The sequence below is a fragment of the Kogia breviceps genome, chromosome 13 (assembly GCF_026419965.1).
Source record: "Kogia breviceps isolate mKogBre1 chromosome 13, mKogBre1 haplotype 1, whole genome shotgun sequence".
NCBI lineage: Eukaryota > Metazoa > Chordata > Mammalia > Artiodactyla > Physeteridae > Kogia > Kogia breviceps.
Window position 1 is genome coordinate 22,880,636 of NC_081322.1, and position 21,788 is coordinate 22,902,423.

General features: G+C 39.5%; 1 protein-coding gene across 1 annotated transcript in view; it reads right to left on the reverse strand.

Moving 5' to 3' along the window:
• Positions 1-965: 965 nt before the first annotated feature.
• RNGTT (RNA guanylyltransferase and 5'-phosphatase) overlaps positions 966-21,788 on the reverse strand; it is a 243,626-nt gene continuing 222,803 nt past the window's right edge. Inside the window, exons 15-16 of the mRNA XM_059083231.2 lie at positions 5,064-5,187; positions 966-3,614 (exon numbers count right to left, since the gene is read on the reverse strand). Coding sequence (XP_058939214.1) covers positions 3,412-3,614; positions 5,064-5,187 — 327 coding nt within the window. The 3' untranslated portion in view covers positions 966-3,411. The remainder of the gene's footprint in view (positions 3,615-5,063; positions 5,188-21,788) is intronic.

A 21,788-nucleotide genomic window follows, 5' to 3' on the forward strand; every position in this document is an offset into this window, starting at 1 on the left:
TAGCACCAAAGAAACAGCTTCAATAGTTTGGGACCCTGGCACAGAAGCAGCCCTCCTCACAGAGACTGTACCAGAGCCTTTCAGGGAGTACTGACTGCACAGTAAATTAGGACCTGGAGTAGAAAGACCTGTGTCTGGGTCTCAGCTCACAACTAACCAGCTATGTTACCTTGGGTCAGAGCTTCCTCGGCTGCAGAGGTTGATGATGGTACAGAGTGGCTGTCTTTAGGGCATCTGGGGGCTTGGAGACTATTCCCTAACGGTCACATTGCTATTACTGTGAATACGGGATGTTTACAAAGCACTGGTTTTTACACAAGAATCATGTCAGACCTGAAAAGCTTCTTTTTGATCATCTGATCCAACCCTGGCATTTTATAGATGGGGGAGGGGAGAAACAAGTTCTAGAGAGGACAGAGAAGCAACGAGAGGCAGAGCCTAGACTTGGTCTTTGGGTTGAGCCCTGGGGTTTTCTCTACCACATTAGTTTTCTCCACCACATTAGTTTTCTCCATCTGGAAGTATTTGATTCTTCACTTGCAAGTTTCTCGGTTTCTCAGGAAGGAAAACAGAAGATTTTCCAAGTCTTCATGCTAATCTCTAGAATGCAACAAAACCAGGTGGATTTGGATGGGTATGGTAGACAGCGGCAGGATCTGATGCCAGCAATAAAAGGGACACGAGGGGCTTCCCTGGTGGCGCAGTGGTTGAGAGTCCGCCTGCCGATGCAGGAGACACGGGTTCGTGCCCTGGTCCGGGAGGATCCCACATGCCGCGGAGCAGCTGTGCCCGTGAGCCATGGCCGCTAGGCCTGCGTGTCCGGAGCCTGTGCTCCGCAACGGGAGAGGCCACAACAGTGAGAGGCCCGCATACAGCAAAAAAAAAAAAAAAAAAAAAAGGGACACGAGTGCGTTGGTTATATAAAGGGACACAAAGGCATCACCAGGAAAACAAAGTAGATACACTTTCTATTATTTTAAATCAGTAGTTTTATTACAATACTGCACTGACACACAATTAGAGAAGGAATGTCCTGACATTTTCTGAGCATTTCATGGAAAGCAAATGTAACCAGCCAGGCAGTTGAGTCTTCCACACGTTTTCCAAACACAAAGCAGTTATATGTCATAACTCAGGAAAGTAAAGTTTTCTTATTCTCATCTACAAAACTTCAGTGTCAGAAAACAGTTATTATGAAGTGGGCTGAGAAAGAGAGCGTTTCCTTCATGACGTCCCAAATCCTGATTCCAGACTTCCACCCCGGCCCCCCGACTTCCCAGATGACTTTTTATGACACTGCAGATGGTAATGTGTTCAGGGGCTAAATGCGATCTACTTATTATACTTCACTACAATTGAAAGGAAAAGATAAATTAAGAAAATTAAGTCCTGAAAAATGCACAAAGGCAAGGAAAAAATATCTGGGTGTATTAAAAATGAGATGCTCTTTTCACGTAACTCATTTAAAAGGTTACAATTACCATAAACATTTTAACTCCATTAAAGACTGCTGACAAAAGCTTGCTCTTACATCTGCAAAAACCTTCTGCATTTACACGGGTTTGGAAGAAAGCAATGCACCTTGTGAAAAGAGCCACCAATCCTGGTGGAGCAGGCGTCGGACCATTTGGAGTTGCACAGGCGTTTTCTTTAGATCTGCTTTGTACCAGACACCGTGAAACCTTGACCAGTTTCCATTTTTCAACAGTTACTGTGGCAACCAGATGTTTTAATCTCTGTTGTGCTCAAACGCACAAAAGTGCTCTAGGAAAGAGACACTAAAATGGCATTTTGAATAAATTCACTATACGTTACATAACTTGGGAACAATAAAGGAAGAAGCCCAAGAATGACCCTAGTATTTCATATAGAAAAGCACTGCAGGAAGAAACTTTGTTTAAAAACATTAAAACTCGGGTGAATATAAATACATGTTTGGTTAATCTGTGCTATTTGATATAGAAATCCTATCAGATATTCAATCTACTAGGTGACCTGTTTGGATTTCTCACTGTATTAGCAGAAGAATATACACTGCTGCATATACTCACATATATATGCATATACATATATAAAATTCAGATCATGAAAATTTGTTTAAATACACATACTTAAAACCTGTACCTCTAAAAATAAATACATTAGCCTCTAGTAGGCTAATTTTCAAGAGTTCCTTCACAAACCAATCAGAACACAGTTTCCCAACAATGGCATGTGACCAATTAGCCACTCTCTAAATCCATTATCTATCAGTAAATGTGTTTTTTGTTGTTTTTTTTTAAAATTCAGATGTACAACTGAAATAGCATTCCCAGAATAGAAGATGAGAGAATTCTGGCTTTGAAAATAAATGTCTTGGCTTCCTCGATGTTTAGTTCCTACAGATGTCTAGTCTTTGCCTCTGCATTTATCAAGCAGTGGGAGAGCATTTTCTAGTGACAGCATTCTCTTCCACTGACATTACCTTCTAATTAAAGGAGTCAGCTGGCATTTCCTTTGCTGTTTGGTGCAAGGGAACAAATACAACACTGTCTGTATCTGATATCACTCCCAGCATCACAGTGAGTTGTGTGTTTTAATGTAATTTACAATGTGCTACCACTGAGGTACAGCAGAAGTAGCCCTGGTGTTAAAACCAAAAAGAAAAAAGAAAGAGAGAACAAAAGTCTCCCAGGAGAACAACACACACAGGACCGGGTGTGTGTCTTTAAGTTCTATGAAGTAACTCGGGACCACTGCCAGAGTGGATACATTGGATAGCTGATGACTGCAGTTCAAACAACAGAAAGAGAAGATGAAAAAACTCAATATACCTCCTTTAGAAATTAACAAAATTGGAGCTTTACTTTTTTACTTTTACATTTCCAAAACAACTTCTTAAAATGATATAGGCCAGACCAAGTTGTTTAATATAGTACAATATTTAACAACTTTGTCATTTGGTTTTGAATATAATTTCAGAAATGTAGGAAATCCATGATAAATAATAGCAAGAATATTTAATGCCATTGTCTGAATGTTTTAAAAGGAAAATCTACCATAGTTGAAATACAACTTCTAAAAAATACAGGGTTCTAGGCGCTCAGAGTTCTAGATTGCTAACTTTATAAATTAAAGTGGAAGTTATCCGTATATAAACAAGGCCTCTTTTTCATTGATTTCGATCTCATTTAAACCTTTGGATATTTCAATCTTCAGATTCCACAAGGTAAAGCTGAGTTTACCAGATATAAATAAAATGTTTATGTCCATGATGTACTGTAGCACTGAGGAAACAAATGCGTCAAATATTTACAGCCTGGCTACAATACTTTCTTCTTTTTTTTTAAAGTCAAATGTGTATCAACATGAAGCCACACTCTGTTTTGCATTTCTCTGGTTGCAAAGAAAATGGGGCAACAGCACTTTTCCTCACTCATCTTTCCTCTCAATCCTGAAGTCAGAGGCAGGTCTTTCAGTCAAACGTCTTTTGGGAGGTGGTGGAGGCATGAGCTCCGTTTCCGGGTCCAGATGATGACGCTTTCGCTTCTGTCCTTGAGAAGCTGCCGCACATCTGTTGATGAACTCAAACAGCATCTCCTTGGTGACAGGGTTTGAGATGCTGTTGCACACGGCTGTGGACAAAGGGAGACGTGAGTCTCGTGTGAGGGTTCATGGAGGCAGCTGACTCGCCCCAGGGAGATGAGAACGGGGAGACGTTTACATCCCAACACGCTAAAACCTTCCACCTTCCCAATGTGGGTGACTTGCTGTGGATTTAACTGTGCTCCTCCCTCCCCCAGCCCCGAAATGAGTGCATTTCTGGTGGCTGCTCTTTACTATTAATTCTAGACCCAAACTTGAAGTATTTGGGTTTAAGCCTGTCTTCACTACGGCTTTTGATCCCTCCAAACAGTTTGTATAGGATATTGATCTCGCCCAGCGCGTCACACTATGGTCCACATTCAAGCACAGTTTCTAAAGAAAGTGCGCGCTCTAGTCCTCCAGCCTTTCTCTCTCTCAGAACGAAGCGCGCACTGATGCGTGTAACACGGCACCAGCCACCGTGCCCGCTGAACGGGGAGGCTGCAGTGTAGCTGGCAGAGCGTATTATTCTTTATTTTAGTAACTTGCTTGAAGTAAGGTATTACAACAAAATGACTATTAAAGAAAGCACCTTTCTCTATGTGATCAAAATTTGTATTTACCCGCTTGGTTTTAGGAAAACAACACCGGGCCTAATTACTCCTCTTTTCCAAATTAACGCATCCTGTCTGAACACAGATGTTAGTTCCAACAAGAACCTTCGAATGTACAACAGTAACTTTTAAGCCACAAAACTCAAAGTGGCAATTTCTATATTATCTCATAAGCTTATCATACGATCATCATTGACTGAGCACTCAAAGTGCATGATCCTATTAACCTTTGTTCTTGGTTTTTATCTGTCTTTTTCTTTCAGTTCCACTAACAATGCAACCCAGAATTGCACCCAGTAGTAGTTTACCTTAGAAACCTAATTAATATGTGCTGTTTCCCAAGGAAGACCCTCACTACTCTGAATTCCCAAAGCGTTCACATTGTACCCAGAGCACACCCTGAAGGATAGCATAGCAGGTTTTACGTTTCTTTATTTTTATTTTATGTTTTTTAAGGTTTTCATTGACTTTGTTCTCCATTGTTTGTAAAACTATCTTAGGAGCTGGAAATTACATTTCCCCTGCTCATGCCATCTTTTGCCATCTGGCAGACGATGGCTTTAGCGTTTTGAATGGATCTGCAATTACCATGGCTTTTGTTGTGGCTGTCATTCAACAAATTCATCCTGTCCACAGCCTGATTTCCTGCCCTTTAACCCCTCTCCTGGGTGCCCGCAGCAGCCCACAGGTGAGGGAGGACTGGAGCCACGCAGGGCACAGACCTGCCACGAGCCCTCCGCGGTCCGCATGGCCTTCTGCCCCCGAAGCTGAACCACAAAAGGCAGCACAGTTTGGTTCTAACACTTTAGCCTTTGTGTGCTGTTGTGGTTTTTTGGGGGGTGGTGGTGGTTCATGTAACCTCCACTGGGAGGGTGTCACACTCACCTATGGCAGTGTTGTAGGCATTAGGGAAACTTTTGTCTGTTCTCTGTCTCATAAAGACCCAGCTGTTGTTCTCGAATTTGCATTCTATAATTTTGTTGTCATACTGTTTTAGCTCTTTTGTCACCTGTTTTAAAAGAGAATTGAGGAAAATATTTAAATCATCTGACAGGCTTCTTGCCTGCACTACGTGACAGACGCATTAGGGAAATGCCAAAAACACCTCGGTGCCTCTTCACACAGAGCTCTTTGTCATCCGAAGCATCTAATCAAGCCCAAGGATGTGGTGCGTACTCCCTTGTACACTTGCTCATCAATCTGACACCTTATAAATAGTCGTGAAAACGGTTGTCAATATATAGCAATTAAAAGAAGCTAAAGAGAAACCAGCCACTTCTGGGCCAAATGCAAATACGTTACCATAGGGACCAATGCCTTCGATATTGTCTGTGTTCCTCTGGCTTTCAGAAACTGAGTATCTGTGAGGGTTTCAACAACTTTTAGAAAGACCACACCATCTAAATTCCTATGTCAGAACCTAAGAAATCCCCTTTACTGGTTAAGATAAAAAGTTATGCATAAAGAGTAAACATTAGGATCTGATTCAGGCAATGTGCATCCTAACTATTTTGCTTTTCAAGCAGTGATAATTAACTAAAAATCTAATCTTTAGGCTGTTTACCCTTTTCATCTCCAAACTAGTATGAATTTAGAGATGAAGCTACCTTTGATATTAGCTGGTAGGTTTCTTGGCTACTTCACTGCAGATGACTGAATATGGATTACAACTTAGTCTATCAACGCTAACAAGTATCCATGGCAACTATAGAACCTTTGAAAAGATATTTCATCAGGCTGTGAGGATGGTTTTCATAAATAGGAACGAACCTAAGCTTATCTTCGCAGTTTCAAATCAAATGCCAGTCATGGTAATATTTTAATTCTGTCCTCATCTTTCACAGCTAACAACTTTTCCTCACAATACGGAAGATTGCAATCAGTTAACTTCATTAGGATTATTTGAAATGCTCTCCTTTTTCTACCCACATATTCACTACCACCTAGGAATATGAAGGGAAGCAAATTTTTAAAAGATGCTTTCAATTCACAGATTAGGCAGTGCATATCTTCATAAAAACTTTCAAATTGTAGTCCTTTTCCCTTAATGAGTATAACACTTGATTGGAATATTTGCATTTTCAACAAATCTGACAGGACAAATACATTCAGTGTATTGGAACCAGACCTGCCCAAGAAAGTGATGCTCTACTTACTTAGCAAACTTGCTAAATTTATTCTCAAATATTCATTATTCTAGTCTCAACTCCCCTCCCTCCCTTCCTAGGGACCTACCTCCTTTTATTTCTGATACATTATCTATATCCAAGTGTTAGGCAACTTATTCAGGTTAGGTAACCACTTATGCTATACCATAAGTAGGGTCTAACAGATAAGTTTCTAAACCTTTCAGATTCTCCATTTTCTAATTTCTAAAATGGGCAAAGGAGTTTCTAATTCACTGGGACACTGGAGCAATAATAAATGAAAGTGCTTGGCACATAAGAGCCAACCACTAAAATTCTAAATTGAATATAAAATTAGGAAATGAAACATTGTCTTTTTTTTTTTTTAAGTGTACAAATAAATTCACTAAAGATACCAAGATGACATGGAAAGGTACACTTTGAAGATACCTGTCAAGAAAATTGTATCACACACATCTACAAGAATGGCTTGCTATCAATAAGGTGCAGTCTGCACTTCTACTGACTACCAATCGTAGTACATCTTTATCACATACTTACCATTCTTGTGTTTCTAGTCTCAGAATTGCTATAAATTATGTGTTTCTCAATCTGACTACAGCGATTAGGCAGTATTATTACGTATCTGTGTATCTACTTGGTACGCATTAACAATCCGGGAAATAGAGCTTTCCAGAAAATGCATGCACCTGCCACTACGCCAACCTAAACGTATTTCCATGTTCAGGAACAGTACATTGTTCTTCACTGATCACACCAGTTATATTCCCAAGACAGACACAGTGCAAGGTACTCAATTTGGGTAGGTAATAAAATGTTTAACTTTTAATAAATGTATTTAGGTAATAAAATATATTTAAGATATAAAGCAATATCTTCCATACATATACAAACTAAAGACAGTTTTCACTAATGGTCCGATGAAGAGAATGATTAGCATACAGGGAAGAAGTTTAATTTTAGTATCCAAATTCTAATTTGTTACTATGACAATAATCATCCTCAGCCATCACATATTATTATTTACTAAAATAGGATCTGGTTAGGCCTTTTATACTCAGCTCTGTTATCCTATTGTGAGTTAATGAGAGCTTGAAAGTAATAAGAATAAAATATTTATAAATCAAGATTTCACATCTGTACCCATAATTACATTGGATTAATGAGATTTTACTGTTTTGGAGGGAAAAAAGGAAGAAAAGAAAATACAGTGTATTTTATATTGAAGAAAAATTTCTTTTCATGTATCCATCTTGCTGAGTGCCACACTTTTGATACCATTTGAGTCTACCAATAATCCGACGTTAAGAGACAGTCAGATGAAAACAGATCTAGTACCTCTGAAGATTTTAGATTAGCAGGTCAATGGTAATACTTGGAACGAAGGGCCCAAGACAGAGGCAGGCAGAACCACAGTTGCTCCTCTCTGCACTTTTTTAAAAGAATACTTTTTGGAACCTAAATGCTGGACACGCTACCAAGTCACAAAGGGCGAACCATCAGTGCTGGCTGAACCACGCCGCTCAGAGCAGGCAGAGATGCGCTTCTGTCTCTAACGGTGGAGCACGAGCCCCTAGAATTTACTGTCCCTGCTCTGTGAGAGTTGTTTTGTTATCAAGAGCTCATCTTTCTTTCCTAGGGAGACCGTACGAAGGGGAGGGGGATTTCTCTGAACTAATGTGCTCTAGAGACACTTTAAAATAACGAATATCCTTGGATTGAGAAAGACACCAGTAAGCTGGGAGTTTTTTAACTTTTAATTGTGAAACAATTTTAGATCTACAGAAACGTTGTAAAGATAGTACAGAGAGTTCCAGGATTCCCATCACTCAACTTCCTCTAATGTTCATATTTCGCATATCATGTTACATTTATCAACTCCGAGCAAGAAGTTAACATTGGTACAATACAATCACCTAAATTACAGACTTGATTCAGACTTCATCAGTTTTTCCACTAATGTCTTTATCTGTTCCAGGATCCAATCTAGGAAACTGCATTCCTTAGCTGTCATGTCTGCTTAGTCTCTTCCAACCTGTGACAGTTATCAGACCTTCCTTGACACTCTTGAAAGAGTGCTAGTGAGATGTTTTGTAGAATGTTCCTCAATTTGAGATTTCCTGATGTCTTCTCATGATTAGACTGAGGTTATGAATTTTGGAAAAGAACGCCAGAGAGGTAAAGTGCCCTTCTCATTTCGTGATGTCTAGGGGGTAGATGAGATCAACGTGATTTCTTCCTGGTGGTGTAAACAAACCCTGATCACTTGGCAAAGATTGTATCTGCCAGGTTTCTCTACTGTGAAGCTACCATACTCTTAGTTCCAGGCACTATGTCTAGCCCTGCTCAAAGATAAGGGAATTAAGCCACTTGCTGGAAGGAAGGGTATCAAAGAATTTGTGGACATTTATTAAAAGCACCACAGAGGGCTTCCCTGGTGGCGCAGTGGTTGGGAGTCTGCCTGCCAATGCAGGGGACACGGGTTCGTGCCCCCGTCCGGGAAGATCCCACATGCTGCGGAGTGGCTGGGCCCGTGAGCCATGGCCGCTGAACCTGTGTGTCCGGAGCCTGTGCTCCGCAGCGGGAGAGGCCACGACAGTGAGAGGCCCGCATACCACAAAAAAAAAAAAAAAAAAAAAAAAAAAAGCACCACAGAGATCAATACATTTCCAGGGAGAGAGATTTTGAGGCTAGACAAACATCCCCTTTCTTCTTAAAGTTTCGCTCATCAATTTTAGCATTCATCCATGAATCTTGCCTGCAGCAATTATTAATTACTGTGGCGTTCTAATGGAATTTTCTATTTTCTCCATTCTTTCTATATTTATTATCTGGATTTCTTCTGTAAGGAAGATTTGCCTTTCTCCCTCATTTATTTATTTGCTTACTTGTATCAGTAAGAACTCATGGATATTTATTTTATTCTTTGGCTTATGATAAAGTACTATTGTCATTTATTTTCTTGCTCAAATTGTTCCAGTTTCAGCCACTGGGAACTCTCTCAGGTTGGCTCCTGTGTCCTTTTAACTTGCTTCCACTTTTACTTACTTATGCATTTTTAGCATTTAGTCCCTGGCAATACAAGCTACTATACTCTAGGCTCATCTTGTATTTTCTCTGCCTCAGCTCTAGAGTCGGCCATGGGGTCCTCTACCAGGGTTTTACAAGAAAAAAATTACTCTTCGACAGTCCAGACTATGCTAAAAAAGTACTAACACACACCACTTGTTTTGGTCAGAATTTTCAATTATTGAGAAAAAAGAGAAGGAGAGGGAAAGAGGAGTGAGTGTGAGACAGAAAAATGAAAAAGAGTAACAATGAGACTCTAAATATGAATATGTGTGTGTGTGTATATGTATATATATATATATATACTTAGAGAAGTTTCCACCTCATCTTTTGTGAACTGCTTTCTGGAGCTAAACTACATTGACCATTTTTTCATTTCTGAATTTAAAATTCTACTCAAGCAAGCTCTAACTCTGTAGTGTGACAGAAGGTGAATTTTTAAAACGTATTTCAAGTAGATGAACTCAAAGAAAAATCTTGTTTCCACGTATGCAACTTCAAAGTCTAGTACTTATGAATGAAGGCAGAGAAAATAAAACAACAGATAAATCAGAAATGAAATGGAATTATAAGTTTTCCTTGTGGTGTCAGGACAATACAAACAGCTTAAACCTGAATTATTAGACAATCTTTTAGAACTACTACCTTATAGTAGGGCCTTAATATATTACTTTTAGCAAGTGTATCCATCTACTGGAGAAAATAAAACCCTTGACAAGTTACCCTTTTTTTTCAGTACGCGGGCCTCTCACTGTTGTGGCCTCTCCCGTTGCGGAGCACAGGCTCCGGACGCGCAGGCTCAGCGGCCATGGCTCACAGGCCCAGCTGCTCCGCGGTATGTGGGATCTTCCCGGACCGGGGCACGAACCCGTGTCCCCTACAACGGCAGGCGGATTCTCAACCACTGCGCCACCAGGGAAGCCCGACAAGTTACCCTTTTTAAAAATATGCTAGACTTAACCACTTCAAAAAAAGTTCCTTCACTAAAATCCATTTGTGTTTTTTGTACCTTTATAATGAAGAACTACCGTGTAAATAACACACTTCACATTTGCTAGGTTAGAAACACAGTAGCAGGAAGCCTCTCTCTCATGAATGGTGGGGTCTTCAAGCCCTCCAATCCTGAGTTCAACTAATGAAAGTTGCCAATAAAAAGAAAGCAGCTAGAACTCAGTCTTATTTATCCCAAAGGTCATTACAGATGGGTCACAATTCCAGGGTATGAAATCCCCACTAAACTACAGATTATTACCTTTTTATAAAATCAGAGTTAGTTATAGTTATTATTCAAAATATAATAAATCTTCATATAAAATAACTGGGCAGAAAAAGCAACACAGGTTAGGACTGGTTATTGGTAGATGGTGGAGTTAGGAATGACTTAGTTTCTTCTCTGTGTTTTGCTGTATTGTCCAAACTTTCTACATAATACATGCTTAACTTTCATAATTTTTAATAATAAAAAATTCCTAAAATAAACTATGTTTCATAAAAGATGATAAACATGAGATTGGTTTTTAATGTAGAGATACAAAAAAATAGGAAGAGATAAACCTTTAAACAGAAAACAAAAAGTCTTGGAATAAGGTCCTAAGTCCACAGTTCCCAAACTGTGCAATGAGACAAACTTACAGAGAGGCACTGGGGGGTATTTTAAATTTCCAGGGAAACACGGTGGCACGTGTTGGACACCATGCAAAACCAATAGTTGGCAGGAGTTCACATTTTCAACATGAGATTCCTTTGGGTAACATATCTTTGCAAAGATGAGTATTCAGTGGTTATTGTCATTGATAAAAACCAAGTATCACCAAAATCAATGTGGAAAGTAAATGAGGTTGGTGGTGTATAATCTGATTCCAAGGTTTAAGAAATTACACAGTCCTTAAATGGAATTACATTTTCAAGTTTCTTTTTTAAAAATTCCAACTTTAAATTCTATATCATGCCAAAATATGAAACAAGAGTGACGGCAGAACATTTTCATGCATGCAAATCCTTAAAATTTTAGTATTTCATACTTTCTTTTCTAGGAGGTTACCAAAGTTTGATTTCATCAATATGAGGGCAACAATGAAAACAAAGAGGAAGATGTGGAATCAAGGGAGTTCATCCAGCTCAGGAGAGAAACAAAGGCAATTCCCATCCTAAGGCCGTTTTAGGATGACCACTGTGTCAGTGTGTATAGCAGACTGCTACAAGCTTTATGGGGGCCAGAGGGTAGTGGCTCAAGTAGGAGGAGTTCCACGCCCCCACCTGCCTTAAATATTGGACCTAAGAGGATTTGTGATGTGATGATATAAAGTGGAGTTTTAAAAAATTCTGTGAGTATAGTATTTAATATAATGACAAACTAAGAAAAGAAAAAAAGAAAGAAGAAATTACGCAGTCCTTAACAAATGCTAAACTGTTAGGACATAAACATTTATTAAGTAGTTTGGATCAATCCACTTAATAAATGGAATTGTTAGGTATTTCTTTTGGATTAGAAATGTCTATGAGGCAACATGAACCAAGAAAGTTTGATAATCTCTATCCTATAGCGTTTTCATTCATCCTTCCCCAGATCCTAGTCTCTAAACCCATATGTAGGCTTATATCTAGCACTTAGTGGAAACCAACCAGAGTAGTGAAAAACTTTGCTTGAGGTACAGAAAATAGATGATGGTACAGAGGAGAATTTCTATCAAGTTAAGTTCATTCATTGACTTAGATCACTAACATATATATTCCTCATTCATCTTCTCTATCTCAATAAATGATTAACTCCGTTCACCCAGTTCCTCGTGACAAAAGCTTTAGTGTCCTCTGCTCCCTTCCCCTTTTATCTTCCCTCCTATTCACTGCATTACCAATTCTATCTCCAAAATACATTGAGTATTTGTCTCCTCTCTTACTACCATCATCACAGCCCAAGCCATCAGATTCCTGCAACAGCTTCCACACTGGTTTCTTCTTCTACATTTTCCCCATCCAATCAATGCTTTACAGTGCAGCCAGATTGGTCTTTGACAAATGTAAATCCAATCAAATCATTCCTTTGCTTAAGAGAAAAACAAGTAAAAGACACGACGGTTGGAAAGGGAGAAAAAAGACTATCTCTATTCACCTAAGACACGATTACTTACCTAGATGGAATCTACGAAGATGCTCCTAGAACCAGTAAGTTTAACAAGGTTGCAGAATGCAAGGTCAATATACTAAAACCAATTGTATTTCTATATATTAGCAAAGAATAGTTGGAAATTTAAAATTTAAGGAGTATCATTTATAGTAACATTCAAAAACATGAAATAGGTATTTTTTAAAAAAACATGCAGAATCTGTATGCTGACAACTACAAAACACTAATGAAAGAAAGATATCAAAGAGGACCTAAATGAATGGAAAGATATACCATGCTCACAAACTGGAAGATTCAATATTGCTAAGATGTTAACTATACAGATTCAACATAATCATAAGCAAAATCCCCAAAGGATTTTTATAGATATAGACAACCTAATTCTAATATTATAGGGAACGCCCAAGACACTAGAACAGCCAAAACAAAAAGAACAAAGTTGGAGAACTGACACTAACTGATTTCAAGGCTTAGTATATAAAGCTACAGAAATCAAGACAGTATGGTGACAGTATGGTATCGGGTGAGTAGAGAGACACATACATCAGTGGAACAGGACAGCCCAGAAAGAGATCCACAATTATAAGGTCAATTGACATTTGACAAAGGAACAAAGGCAATACAATGGAGAAAGAAGAGTCTTCTCACCAGAAGGTGCTGGAACAATTGGATATTCACATGCAAAATGATGGACTTCAACCCATATCTTTCACCTTATACACAATTAACTCAAAACAGAAAATACACTTAAACATAAAACCTAAAGCTATAAAATTCTGCTCTGCATCTAGAGATGCTGTTAAGAGAATGAAAAGACAAGACAGAGATTAGGATAAAATATTTGTAAATAACATTTCTGACAAAAGACTTGTATCCAGACTACATAAAGAACTCTTAAAACTCAATAATAAGAAAACAAACAACACAATTTAAAAATGGACAATTTTGAACAGATACTTAGATACTTCACCAAAGAAGATATATGAATGGCAAATAAGCACATGAAAATATGCTCAACACATCATTAGCCATTAGGAAAATGCAAATTGAATTCACAGTAAGATACTACTATGCACCTGTTAGCGTGTCTAAAATAAGTATCAAATGCTGACAACAATGCCAAGCAACTGAACTCTTACACATTGCTGGTGGGAATGCAAAATACTATAACCACTTTGGAAGACAGTTTAGCAGTTTCTTTATAAGTTAAACATACACTTACCAAAAGAGCCAGCAACCCCACTCCTAAGTATTTACCCAAGAGAAATGAAAACATACGTTTGCATAAAAACCTGAAAACAAATGTTTGCAGTAGTTCTGCTCATAGTCACCCCAAATTAGAAATAACTCAAATGCCCTCAACTGGTAAAGAGATAAAACAAATGTTGGTACAGCCTTACAAATGGAATACTACCCAACAATAAGAACTACTGATAAACTATTGATAAAGGAATACCATAGATGAATTTCAAATACAGTATGCTAAGTTAAAGAAGCTAGATTTTTAAAGCTACATAGACTATGTGATTCCACGTACATGATACCCTAGGAAAAGGCAAAATTATAGGAACAGACAACAGAACAGTGGTTGCAGAGTTTGGGAGTGGGAGAAATGATCGCTCATACCGGGGTGTCATGTGGGATTTTGGGGGGAAGTGATGGAACCGTACTATAGCTTGATTCTAGTGGTGGCTATACACCTGCATGCATGTGTCTAAACTCATAGAACTGTACATCAAAAGGAGTGAATTTATTGTACGTAAATTTTGAAAGATGAATTAAAACAAAAAAGAAACAAGAAAAATGTCAATTAGAAAAAAGTAAATAAAATCATGTCATCCCCTTATCAGTGGCTTCTCATGACACAGCACTAAATGACAGAGCTCCTGCTTATTTTTCTAGCTCGTGTAAGTTGTACAACTTTTCCTTTACCTTGTTTATCATTATTTGTAAATATAATTTTTTGTTGATTATCTGTTTAATATCTGCCAGCCAGAATGGTTAATAATTATTGAATACTTACTAGATGTTGAGTACTGTTCTTTTTTTTTTAACATCTTTATTGGAGTATAATTGCTTTACAACAGTGTGTTAGTTTCTCCTTTACAACAAAGTGAATCAGTTATACATATACATATGTTCCCATATCTCTTCCCTCTTGCATCACCCTCCCTCCCACCCTCCCTATCGCACCCCTCTAGGTTGAGTACTGTTCTAAGTACTTTATGTGGATTCATTTATTTAATCTTCGCAACAGCTCTAGGAAGTATCCCCGTTTTTACAGATAGAGAAGCCGAGGCACTGAGGAGTTAAGGAATTTGATTAAGAGTCTCACAGCCAGTAAGAGGCAGAGAAACATACTGTATCCCTATTAGGTTTTATAATCTGATTTAATCTGTATATGAATCCAGTGAGATTTCCAGATGTGGACACTCAAGCCCAGAGAATTTAAGTAACATGCATAAGGATACAGAGCTAATTTGTTTTGGTACCAAAATTCAAATTCTAGGTCTTTGTGAGTCAAAAACCTGTGCCCTCCTTTTCCCTAAGAATTTAGGCTCTAGGTTGAAAAAGTATTACAGGAGGCAAAGGTAAACTACACTTGTGGAAGCTTTTACTTCTTGTGTAATAAACTGTAATTTAAGTAAGTATTTCCAAGGATTATATTCCACTTGGGAGAGCCTGTGGGTGGGAGGCGAAGTGACGTGTGACAGACGAAGGGCGGGAGAACATAACATGCTGGTTTGAACCAAGCACGATGTCTTATCAAGTTTCTTTTCCTTCACTTTTCAAACGCCCACCATGTTGACCTGCGCCATCTCTGCTGTTTGCTATTCTGGTTGCGTGCACATGAGCCACACATCATGGCAAATTGCAGAATTTCTCAATCATTAAGGATTTACAATAGGTTAATTTTAAAATGGGCTGCACTTCACAGCTGCAAAGCTTTTGTCTGATTTCTCGACCAAATGAGAAGCCATTATTGGATTGAAGACCTTTCCATGGGCATGACGAGCAAAAGAAAAAGGTCGTGTGGAAAGAACAGGCAGCTCTGCCAGGTAAGGTGAGGTAATGGTAACAGCTCACTAAACAGACTGCCAAACTCTATGGCACAATGTATCGCTCTGTTTAGTACCAAGCATGATGAGAATTTATAAGTAGATCACGGGTTCAGTGCACGCGTGGGATAATAAAAACGATACACAACCAAGGATATATATATATATATATATATATATATATATATATATATATATATATATAGATTGTAAAAATCTATAGGCATACCTCGTTTTACTGCACTTTGATTTCACTTCGCAGATATTGTGTTTTTTGTTTTTTTTTTTTTACAAATTGAAGGCTTGTAGCAACCCTGCTCTGTCAGATGACGGTTAGCAGTTTTAGCAATAGAGTATTTTTAAATTAAGGTATGTACATTTTTTTAGACATAATGCTGTTATTGCACACTTAATAGACAGTTTGGTGTAAACATAACTTTTATATACACTGAGAAACCAAAAAATTCAGGTGACTTGTTTTATTGCGATATTTGCTTTATTTCAGTGGTCTGGAACCAAACCCGAAATATCTACAAGGTCTGCCCGTACCATTAATGTGGGAGGAGGCTAAAATGCAACATGCATGCCTAACACTTTTTTCTTTCTAAATAGTTATAAGTACCATGACAGACTTGACTGATGTTGCTTGTTCTTTAAGATGTCTGTCTCACGGCCAATGCAAGTAATTCAAAAAGTATATCTGTCAGATTGAGTTTGATAAATGGTCTATCTACTACTGGCAGTAACAAACACCTAACTTAAAATCGTGTTACCGGTCATTAAATATCCATGCTTAACAAAGTTCACAATACACTGGATCTAATGTTTGAGCTAGGCAGGTCACTAAAATGTCAACGCATAGTTCAGATTTACTTCAACGAGTCCTTCATTTACTCGCCAAGGACTTGCTAACAATTTGGGTCCAATAATGTTCATTTGTGTATTCCTTTAGCAATGCATGCTGGTTACATATAACTTTATCTCTTTCTACTCACCCATTTAAAACCCGTCTTTTTTTTTTTTTTTTTGCGATACGCGGGCCTCTCACCGCTGTGACCTCTCCCGCTGCGGAGCACAGGCTCCGGACGCGCAGGCCCAGCGGCCATGGCTCACGGGCCCAGCCGCCCCGCGGCACGCGGGATCCCCCCGGACCGGGGCACGAACCCATGTCCCCTGCATCGGCAGGTGGACCCTCAATCAGTGCTCCACCAGGGAAGCCCCGACCCGTCTATTCTTATAGAGTAGAGACCTCAAGAGAACTGTCCTCCAGCTAGATCAATGTGGCATGTGGCAATAAACCAAAATGCTACCATAATAAGCAAAGATTTCCTTCCTGTTCTGCCTACTATTTAGAGGGAAAAAAAAAGGCTGACACTCTTCCCTTTTGATCATCTTCCAGGGTAAACTTGTTCTTTAAAATGACTTGATTTGCCCTAGCAGCATTAATGGGCACAGACCCACAACACCTTTGAGTCATTAGCTTAGGGACACAGAACTCCTTAGTTTAGTGATAATGCTCTGTGGTGACTGGGAACCATCTGAGCAAACAAAGCTTTCCAGTATTCCTTTCTCACAACTCAGCACCTCGGGTCAGTGCAGACTCTCACTGAGATACCCGGACCACAGTAGCTGTAACTATGTCATGCACACTGCCTTCTATTTTTTTTTTTTTTTTGTGGTATGCGGGCCTCTCACTGCTGCGGCCTCTCCCGCTGCGGAGCACAGGCTCCGGACGCGCAGGCCCAGCGGCCATGGCTCACGGGCTTAGCCGCTCCGCGGCATGTGGGATCTTCCCGGACCAGGGCACGAACCCGCGACCCCTGCATCGGCAGGCGGATTCTCAACCACTGCGCCACCAGGGAAGCCCCTGCCTTCTATTTTTATATATGCTTTCTCAACAACTATATTTCTTCTTTGAGAAAGAAATTCTGGAGTTATTGACAAAAGCATTACACAAACACAGAGTGACAGTACACTGCTCAGAACCCTAGAGTTCTGTTTTGTATCTTTATGTACCTTCTGAATGACATTCACAATGGATTTATTTAAATCTGCCTCCTTAGCTCCAGGTATTGGGGATATCAAAAACCACTCAGAAGAGGTTGAAAGTTTAAAAATGGTTACAATAAATTATCTGTATCAGCTGTCACAGTCCCTAAATACCTTCCTCAAAAAAAAAGATATTTTTTTCCCAAAATACACTACAAATACCTTTCATAAAATCCAATATTCTGGAGTTGATAGGAAACTTGGAGGTATCAAATCAAACACTTTTATTCTGAAATATCTAAGTACTAAAGTGCATCCTGCATTATCTCTATGAATTAGTATATCTTTATGGGTGTGAACATTCATGCATTGAGGAGGTTATAAAACCAGCTGAAACAGCAAATTCATTACTTTGGTAACTTGTACTCAAAACTAACTTAAGGTTTTTACCTAAGATATTTATTTTTTTGAATTAATTTTTACTAGAGTATAGTCGCTTTCCAATGTTGTGTTAGTTTCTTCTGTACAGCAACTAAGAGATTTATTTTCCTTCAGAGATATTTACTTTTAAAATTATTGACTGAGATTTTTGGGAGAGAATGAACAGTTTTTTAATACCTACCTGCTTTGTAGCCAGCACTGCGCAGGGCACTTTATATACATTATTATCCTTCATGATGGAGGAAAAGGAAAATATTATTGTTGTTCACTTCTAATCAAGAAATTACTAAATAACTAAATGCTAATGGAATATCCTTTGAAGTCACCATAAACTACAGGCGATGTGCGGATTCCTTTAGGTCACGTTAAGTTTAATGTAATATAAGCTTCTAAAACAGAAACGGTAAGAAACACGGGCTGCATATGAGAAAAAACAAACAAAAATGAGCAAACAGACAAAAAACTCACCAGCCTCCAGGGCCATGGGTTGGCTAATACTAGTGTGGAGAAAAGGGGCCTGGAAAGAAGTTAGGAGGAAATCTCTATAGTGGGGAGGGAAAAGATGCGGGAGAAGGAGACAAAGGAAGTTCTCAGTGTCCTAAGTCACGTCTGTGAAATTAAAAGTGCTTTCAGCTGAGTAGTACACAACAGAGGACGATTTCAGTGATGATTAGAGCTATTTAAATTTTTAGTAGGCTCCAGTGATTTAAAACAGTCTTTTCTGTCCGGGCAACCGGTTTATCTGCTTTTATTTTCAAACTTGGGGGCGGGGGTGGGGGGAATCTTTGCAAAGAATTATTCATGTATGTAAAATGTACAAAAATACTATTATGTAAAGATGTCTACATTTAGAAGTATGTGATTGCCCAATTTTTGAGAGATGAGAACTCACATTTGGAACCAGATTAAATCTCTCACTTAGCTCCCTCCCTCCCCCACGCCCACACTCCCTTAGGTTTTCATTCTAGTCCAGTCCTGGTGAGGATATATGGCAATGTGTCCTAGCAGGAATAAAGAGCAAAAAGTACATGGGCAATCCTCCCCTTACCCCCCCCACACGCACATACCTTACCACTCAACTGCTCTTATCAAGCCTCCAGAGAGTATATTCTGAATAAGGTAGCTGTGGTCGCCTATGAGGAAGGAAATAATTCTCTGGTCTGTAGCGCTAAACTACGTGGAATTAAGTCTGAAGATTAAAATATGGTAGGTGGCTTTTCACCTTTCCTCTAAAAAGTACCTAGCACAATCCTGATGCTTAATAAAAATCACATATCAGGTAAGTGGCATGCTTGGCAGGAACGCTTTGAAATCGCATGTTACAGGATCTTCTCATACTAGTGCGCCTCCCTCGCATTTTGACGAAGCCAGCTCAGCCCCACGACTACAGAAAGCACTGAGAGAGTCTCCGCGATGCTCCTCCCACCAGTGCCAACCTGTGCCAACTTTTAGGCCAGGACACCTGCCACCCTGAGCTCCCGTGGCTTCCACGGTGGTGGACTGTTGTGCCTCTGGCTCGCTGCTTGAGGGTCTGCTCTGACCAAATGACAATACAGGAAGGATGTCTGTTTGTGGGGTTTATTCAGAACTGGAGTGTTGGAAAGTAACAAGCTGCGAACACTCACAGCCAGCCGCTGGCTGCCACAGAAGATGGGGCGATCACCTCCTGGTACTGTTCTGTGCCCCAGGGCTCCAAATCATCACCACTTTAACTGTCTTGCTACCACACTTCAGATGTTACCATTCTCGTTTCCATTTTTGCTTTTGAAACATTCCAGGAACAACTGAATCCTACCCATCTAATTGGTGCCAAATTTACATACAGTCATGCCCCGCCCCCCTACGGTGTTCAGTGGACATTCTAGTCATTGTCTGTCCTTAGGAAAGGGCGGGGGCTAAGTCCCTGTTTTAACCATCACACAGTACAGCCTGGAGTTTCACCAGCAGATGAATGCTGGGTAGCCCCACTCCAGAGCCTGCTGATGGCACAGCCAACAGCTGAATTTCACCCCTAATTAATCATGAAACATCAACTCCCAGTTAAAGAGGTTGGCAATGATTTGGTAAGTTAGGGGAAGTGGCAGAGTGAACATCTGGGACATTTTTTTTTTTAATCTGACATAATAAAAGGAAAAGTAGCTCATTCTTACATTTCTTTTTGCTGGTTTTTTTTTTTTTTTTGGCTTAAATAACTCTCTAGAAATCAAAATCCAACAGAGAACAATTATGTTAATAATGCCAGGAAATTTGTTTGCTTTGTTATATTGGGCTTCAAAAGCACTTCAACTTAACTTACATTTGTGATCACAAGTAATGCCTGTTCTTATATCCATTTAAAATGTTTACTTTATTACAGCTAACTATAAACGTGAGTCTGAGATGCAGCGCCATGGCTGCTCAATTTCCAGGCCACAATTTTATGATAATCACATGAAATGTATTCATGTGTCAACAGCACTGCCTAACAATGCCCCAAATGGGGTTGCTCGCAACGCTGGACGCAGGGTAACCGCTACAGGCAGAGAGCTCTTCATTGGAGAATTTTAACTGAGTTTGTAACATGTACCCTTTTACTATACTTAGCTCAGTTTAACTACTATGATCTCAGAATAGAGTTGAGCTCCTACAAGAAAACCGACCTTACATACCCAAAGGTGACTGGGATAAATGGGTTCTGTTATTTTATTGCATGGTTGGAGACTCTTTTTGGACAGCCTTCCAGTACCAGAGGGGATGAGACTGGAGAATTCTGTACTTGATGTCCCCCTACTGCACACAGTGATAATAAGGTACCTGGACGATACCTTCTGTCGCCCTGGCATCTCACAAAGGAATAAGGGAACACGTAATATATGCAGATCCAATAAATGGAAACAGAAAATGGGTCTAGAGGTACCATCCCTTTCCAATATTGGCTTCGCCACACACTCATGCCTTCCTCGCTTTTGTGCTGAGTAGCCCATGTAACTGCCTAGTTGTCAGAGTTGAGATCTCAAGCAACGTTTTCCCAACTCAGCATTTTTTGAGCCTCCATTAGGCAGGTACCAGGCCAAGCATTTTTACGCTCATTATTTCCTTCATATGATCTATCTGCATGCAGTGGACCGTCTACTTTTTAGAGGGAGGGACAAGCATGTACTGGCGGGAACCAGGATCATGTGGGAGTGAGCCGTACATTATTTTTTGCTTCACTCTTTTGTTTCTCCTCCTAGGACCGCCTCTCTGAATGGGTAACAGGTCTGTGCAAATGCTCAAACAACCTTAAGACAATTCACTTTTTACACCTGACTGTTTTAGAAAGAGTACCAAGCCCAGGATCTTGGCTGAAAAGAGAGCACAGGAGCTCACCTAGGCCACCTCTCTTTTTAGACTGAAAACACAGGTTCATAGAAAGCCTACAATTTGTCCAAAGCATATGGCTCTGTAGGGGCAGAATGAGAATGAGGGTCCAGACACCCGGCATTTCAGTTCCGCACACTGACCCTGTGGTCTACAAGACTATCTTTCACCAGCAAAATGGGTAACTCTGCAGGCCAAATTCTTACTTGCAGTCATGCAAGTTTCACCAAAGAGGAGAAAAAGGTTTGACCCAGTTTATCTAATGTAATAAAAATAGTTTATATCCCAACCTACTATGGACACACACACATACACGTTTCATAAAACAATTTATATTCCAACTTGGTGCACTTTGCTATTTTTTTTCTTCTATTTCATTTCATGAAAACAAAAACAAACAAAACTGGTTGAGATCCACTAAACTGCTTTCAAGACCAACCAC